Source organism: Benincasa hispida, chromosome 10, assembly GCF_009727055.1.
Source record: "Benincasa hispida cultivar B227 chromosome 10, ASM972705v1, whole genome shotgun sequence".
In the NCBI taxonomy this organism is placed as follows: Eukaryota; Viridiplantae; Streptophyta; class Magnoliopsida; order Cucurbitales; family Cucurbitaceae; genus Benincasa; species Benincasa hispida.
Genome location: NC_052358.1, coordinates 27,782,249 through 27,789,002, shown reverse-complemented (window position 1 = coordinate 27,789,002; position 6,754 = coordinate 27,782,249). Strand labels below are relative to the sequence as shown.

General features: G+C 34.1%; 1 protein-coding gene across 1 annotated transcript; it reads left to right on the top strand.

Annotated features, from left to right (window-relative positions):
* Positions 1-905: 905 nt before the first annotated feature.
* Positions 906-6,188, top strand: LOC120089443 (protein HIGH CHLOROPHYLL FLUORESCENCE PHENOTYPE 244, chloroplastic). The gene is made up of 8 exons (XM_039046919.1): positions 906-1,094; positions 1,217-1,452; positions 1,608-1,706; positions 2,284-2,478; positions 2,914-3,006; positions 3,096-3,191; positions 4,556-4,696; positions 5,717-6,188. The coding sequence occupies exons 1-8, from the start codon at positions 950-952 to the stop codon at positions 5,891-5,893; spliced, it is 1,182 nt and encodes a 393-aa protein (XP_038902847.1). The 5' UTR covers positions 906-949; the 3' UTR covers positions 5,894-6,188.
* Positions 6,189-6,754: the final 566 nt, after the last annotated feature.

Below are 6,754 nucleotides of genomic sequence, written 5' to 3'. Positions count from 1 at the left end.
ATGTGAGGATCTTTTATTATTAGTTATTCCATCTTCAATCTCTCGGGGAGATGACGACGAAGGAAAATCATGGTTTTTATCTTTTCTTGCTTGGATGTTATATTCCCTTTTTTAATTGTTTCTCCAACGTTCATGGTATCCAGGTGTATTTCGACATCAAACACCCATGACAAATAATTATTAACATTAATGTTAGGAACTACAGATTCTAGTTTTGTAAGATTTGTCATAGTAACATTATCACAAAACATTGTATTTATATTAGAATTTTAGTATATACCAAATATGCAAAACAACATTTAGTTTATTAATTATATTAAAGAAGAGGGGAAAACGACCTACCTTTAGAACCTACATTTAGGGGAGAAATGACAAGAGTTCGTACTGATAAGATATTATAGAATTGAGGAGCAAAACAAGGCACAACGAAAATATGGATACTAAGGAATTATAATATTAAAATAAATAAATAAATAACAAAATAACAAGAAATTAGAAATTATGAAAATTATGAAATTTCTTTTTGAATTTCTCTCCACATTTCTTTAATTTCTCATCCATGTGTGTCTCTTTGTAAAATCCACAAATGACCACTATTTATAGAAATTTTGGTAACAAGGATGTGACATATTTAGATACTTAGCATGGATATCTATATTACATTTATATTATTGTTATTACTATTTTGAAAAATATTACACCTATATTATAATATTTATAATAAAAGAATATTTAATAAATTAGTGTAATTAAAAAATAAAAAAAAAAAAAGACAGAAAAGAAGGGGAAAAAAACTCGAAAGGGAGCAGAGGAGTAAGATAGTACACGTGGAATGTATCATAATCCAATTGTGAGATCGACGTGGCAAGTTTCAGATCCTTTATTCTTCTTTTCTTCATCCATTCTTCTACCTTGACAGACACTACACACAATCCGAAAAGATTCAACCATGGCGCTCAGGCTGCCCACACAACTCGCGACACCTGGCAAGCTCCACCGCGACGCCTTCTCCTCCCGCCGCGCCTTTGCGGCCTCCGACGCTCTCTTCTCTTCGTTTCCTTCCTTCGCTTCTCCCTGTGCTTCATCTTCCTCCGGTAAGTGCTCACCTTCTTCTTCTCCAGTGCTCAACATCTATTTCATAGCTTCGTACCATCACTGGAGAGGATTTCTGATTCCGATTGTTTTTCTGTGTGTTTTTGTGATGGTATTGCGTTAGGGAGATCTTGTTTGCTACCGGTAGTTAGATGTACGGCTCAGCAGACTGGACCTGTGAATCTGGCGCCGGGGACACCGGTTAGGCCGACTAGCATTCTGGTGGTTGGTGCCACTGGAACCCTTGGTAGGCAGATCGTGAGGCGCGCGTTGGACGAAGGCTACGAGGTTCGGTGTCTTGTTAGGCCTCGACCGGCTCCTGCTGATTTTCTTCGCGACTGGGGCGCGATAGTCGTCAATGTGTGTCTCTTTCTTCGTATTTATGTTTATATTTTTCCTTTTCATTGAAATTCTTGCATTTTTTATGATCCACTGGATACATTTTCAATTGCGTGTTAATGCTTCGGTGATTAGTACTGACTACTGAGGCTGGAACATTTTTGTACGTATGGCAGGCAGATTTAAGCAAACCAGAAACAATTCCCGCAACATTGGTCGGGATTCACACCATCATAGATTGTGCTACAGGACGCCCGGAAGAGCCCATTAAGACGGTGATTTTCATATTGAGCTTTTGAATATTTATTACGTTTTGTTCTAGCTTGCCATTTTCTGAATCTGCGAACGCTGTTGCATTTTCCTATTTTTGATATCTATATTCTGTTACAACGTATTGTATAGACGAGGCTTTGGAAGCCACCAAAACAAATTTGAGTGGTCAATTCTTTTGCTGTTTAAATTTTATAGTTTTATTTACTTATAATTCTATTATCTCATTGTATTCGACTTCCATGTTTTTCCTCTTTTCGTATTGTTTTGGTCCATTAGTTCAGATTCTTTTCTCCTAGCTCTTGATTGCCTTACAATTATTATTGCAGTACTTTTTATACGAAATTGGTAGGCATCACTGGCTTGAACTGAGATGCTCTTTAGAGCTGCCTCCTATAAGGACCATCTATAATGATCCCCCGTTGTGACTTTGCATGAAATCATAATATTGCTGTGCATCATCTCATCTGTCAAATGATTAACCAAACACTTACTGTTTCACTCTGAGATTTGAAGTTTAACAAGAGTCTTCTTTAGAGCGTTATGGTGATCTATGTCTTACCTGACTTACCTTTTATTTAGGTAGATTGGGAAGGAAAAGTTGCTCTGATACAATGTGCCAAGGCTATGGGAATCCAGAAGTATATTTTCTTCTCCATCCATAACTGTGACAAGCATCCTGAAGTTCCACTTATGGAGATCAAGTACTGCACTGAGAAGTTTCTCAAGGACGCAGGCTTGAATCACATCATCATTCGGCTATGTGGTTTCATGCAAGTAATTATCACCTTAATTGATGCTTCATGATTTCTCCTTGATATTTTATTTGTTGCAATTAGTTTTGAATTTTTCTGTTAGATTTTTCCCACCCTCTTGGAGGACCCTTTTTCATAACAGAATCATTCCTATAGTCTCTATTTATGAAAACTTACAAAAATAAAATAAAATAAAAAGAAGTCTACAAATAAATCAAGATTAATTATTCTGGAAGTATAATACCTTTTAAGGTATCTGTTTCTTCAAAACAGTTAAACTTTTTCATTTGCATGTACAGATGGGTAAGTAGTAGCCTTGAATGAAGGTATACTGATTATCAATCGGTCTTTTATCTTCCTTGGATATCTATCCATTTAATTGGTGTTTTAATTTTAGTTATCGGTTTTCTCCATTTAATTGAGTGCCAATACTGAGCAAAAATTCTTGTTTGTTCAGGGTCTCATAGGGCAGTATGCAGTACCTATTTTAGAAGAGAAATCTGTTTGGGGAACAGACGCTCCGACAAGAATTGCCTACATGGACACGCAGGTTTGCTTAACCATGTTGCTTTCGATTCTTTCCAATGTAGTCATTATAAATTAAAAGTTTTAATATCTAATGTGTAATTTATTAATTAGGATATAGCCAGGTTGACATTTATTGCACTGCGTAATGAGAGTATTAATGGGAAACTTCTTACATTTGCTGGCCCTCGTGCATGGACAACTCAAGAGGTAAGCAGTCATATCTTGGTTTCTTTTAGATAGACTATTTATTTAAGCTCCATATTTCCTACTCAAAATAGGAATTTAATTTCATCTATCATATTGCTCAAAATTGAAATGAAAAGGCACTTATTTGTTGAGCTATGTCATCTGGACCTATATGAGCCCCTTTTACTTCCCTTTTTTTTCCGCACACCAATGGTGAAATCAAACAAAAACTTAGTCTGTATCTTGTAGGAATGGCTGAGTATAGATATTTTAGTTAGAACCTAGGAAGTACAGATACTTCTAATTGTGCAGAGAATCGGTATTAAATACAGATACGATACGGATACGTCTAGATACGTGGTAGATACATGTCTGATACGTGATTTGAAGTACCGATTTTTTTATTTTTATTTTTAATTTTCAGATACGCATTCCACATCCGTGAAGGGGATACGTGGATCAATTTTTTTTTCCCAAATTTAAGCCCAACCATTTAAAAAGCCCAACCCACCACCTATTTTATTTTAGTGCATGTTTAGAAGTGATTTTAAAATCATCAAAAATCACTTTTTTTCATTTTTAAAATCACTCAGAAACACATTTTTAATTATGCAAAATTAATTTGGTTTTCAATTTTACACTTTTAAATGCAATTTTCATATCATCAAAATTAGTTTTGAAGAATTAAACATATTTTACTGATTTTGAAAATGACAAAAGTGATTTTAACCATTTTAAAATCACTTCCAAACATAAAAGTCCACTTAAATTGAGTAATCCAAAACAAAATAAATTTAAAATGACAAAACATAAAATATTAAAAAAAGACCTTAAACGTAATTAAATCTTCATTCTTCCCTTCTCTCTTACTATTTAAATCATGATTCACACCCCCTTAATCCTCAACTTCATTCTTCAATCTTCATCTTCTACTTCTTTCCTACCGTCTACTCTAGTTGCTCAACAATCGCTCGACGTTATTAGATTTTTTTTCAAGTTTTCACTCTTTTCTTGAATCTATTTTAATCTAACTTCAAATAAGTATTATAGTAATTAATTAGACACTATATATATAACGTATCTTCAACGTATCCGTATCTTAGTTTTTTAGAAATTGACGTTTCGCCGTATCGTATCGTATCCGTATCTGTATCTGTGCTTCTTAGGTTAGAACTTGTTGCTATCAAAACAATTTCTTTCCAATATTTTGAGGTTTTTTAGGCGAATATGACCTAGAATTTCCAATATCTCGATGTACTATACGCCGTCATTTTTGTTGAACATTTATTGCCCTGTTAACATTGCATTCATGAGCGAGATGTTGTGAAATGTCGGCCCACGGAACAAAATGCTGTGTGTTTTCTGAAGTTTCATTTTGTTTCCAGGTGATAACATTATGTGAGAGGCTTGCTGGACAAGATGCAAATGTTACTACAGTCCCAGTTTCAGTGTTGAGATTCACTCGTCAACTGACAAGGTTTTTTGAGTGGACAAATGATGTTGCTGATAGATTAGCATTTTCTGAGGTAATAAGCCTTGTTTGTATTCTAAAGTGCATCTATTGAAGGCTGATCTTTTCCCCCCTTCCTCTAAAACGCAACCATGTCATTGATTTTTGATAAGCTACAGCCGGAAATAAAAAGGTTCCCCTTCTCATGGATATAATCTTATTATAAAAATTAGGTTAAATTACAAGTTTTTATCTAATAGGTCATTGAACTTTAAAAGGTTTATAGTCTTTGTTTCAATTTTGTCTAATAGGTCCATGAGTGTTTAATGAATCTTGAAATTTCTAATATAGCATCTAATAAGTCATTGGACATCTATTATGTCCTTGGCCTATTTGACATTTTTTTTTAAATTCACAAATTTATTGCATACAAAATTGAAAATTTAGAGTCAATACAAAAATTTAAATAAATTGGAATTTCGAAGATCTATTAGACAATTTTGAAGTCCAGGGACCTATGAGACACAAGTTTGAAAGTTAGAAACCTATTAGATATTTTAAAGTTTAGAAACATATTAGATACCAACCTAAATATCGAGGGACTAAACTTGTAATTTAATATGAAAAATTAGCCCTAGCACACAGTTTCTTTAGGGATATGATTGGAATACCATGTGTTGGGACCTCATTCCCTTATTGGACCTGTTTGGTGTATTGTTTCTGAATAGTAATGTGGTTAGTCTTCTTTCTTTAACTGGGGTGCCTTAAGTTCCTTCCCTTAGCTTGTAGGAAGTGTTAATGAAATGGAAGAAAAGAAAAATCTGAATCTGCTGGTGCCTAAATGGTTTAACTGATTAGGATGGAACAGAAATTTATGAAATACCACAACATGATTTTTTTTTTTCTTTTTCTGACAATATACCATAACATGATTAATCTATGGAACTGCTTGGTAAACATAAGCCTTTTTCTATTCAGCTGCAAAATAGTATACTTGTAAGCGAATACTATTAATAAAAAGGGAAAAGGAAGGATAAAACCTCTCTTATACATGTTCATTTAAAGAGGTTAACATCTTTTGTTGGGTCTTTTATAGGTTCTTACCAGCGATACTGTCTTCTCTGTTCCAATGACAGAGACATACAATCTCCTTGGCGTAGATGCAAAAGATATAATAACTTTAGAGAAATACCTGCAGGATTACTTCACAAACATTTTGAAGAAATTGAAGGATCTCAAAGCACAATCAAAGCAATCTGACATTTTTATATGAAGTCAGTTCGATTTGTAATGTAAATGAAGCTTTGTATGTATTTTAACTCTCGATACATCGTAACTTCTTGTGCGAGGTATGCCATTCATTTATTCCTTCTCTCTTCCCCTTACCCCATGTCCACCTCTGTTCTATATTATCCTGTTCGATTGTCGTAGTGTAAATTTAGTTGGTCGTTTGCTCATCGATCATGCTTTAGTATTTATTTATAAATGTTGTGTATGCTGAGATTAGAAGTAAACCTCTCACACCATAAATGTGAGAGGAAAATAATATGTTGTACAACTTGAACTTTTGTTCATAAATTTATGAACATCGTTATCTTGTACACTATACGACAGTTATAATGCTAGAGTTTCCTGAAAAAGATTTTGAGGGATCATTGAACTGATATTGACCGAGACAAGTTTTGGATGTGGGAGGAGTCCAGGTTCCTTTAATAATTATACCAAATGGAAGGAGGGATGTTTTATTTAAATATTGCCATTGGAAAAAATAATTAGTGAAATATGGTACTTCTAAAAATATTTAGAGATTTGTGGTAGTGTGGTGGCCTTTTAAGAAGTTTGTGGGTTATAAAAAAAATAAAAAAAATTAAATCGATGGTTGAAATCTTGATCTAGGGTAAGTTGAGGGTTGAAATCTCGACCTAAAAAAATTAGAAAGCAAGTTGAGGGTTCAAAACTTGACTTACATAGGTCGAATCTTCAATCCTTGACATCCTGTTGTGCTAGTCGAATCCTATCGCTCGCAAGTGTCTACTATCTCGAGAATTTGCATGTCGAATCATCACCTTGCATCTGCAGACCTCAACTTTAAAGCCTTTGCCACTCCATCTGCCTACTTATTGCTTTTAATCTG

Excerpts from the sequence above, each read along its gene's own strand:
- LOC120089443 (XM_039046919.1), top strand. The coding sequence starts at position 950 with ATGGCGCTCAGGCTGCCCACACAACTCGCGACACCTGGCAAGCTCCAC. Across the intron at positions 1,095-1,216 it reads CTGTGCTTCATCTTCCTCCG|GGAGATCTTGTTTGCTACCG; the intron begins GTAAGTGCTCAC and ends GTATTGCGTTAG. Across the intron at positions 2,479-2,913 it reads GGCTATGTGGTTTCATGCAA|GGTCTCATAGGGCAGTATGC; the intron begins GTAATTATCACC and ends TTGTTTGTTCAG.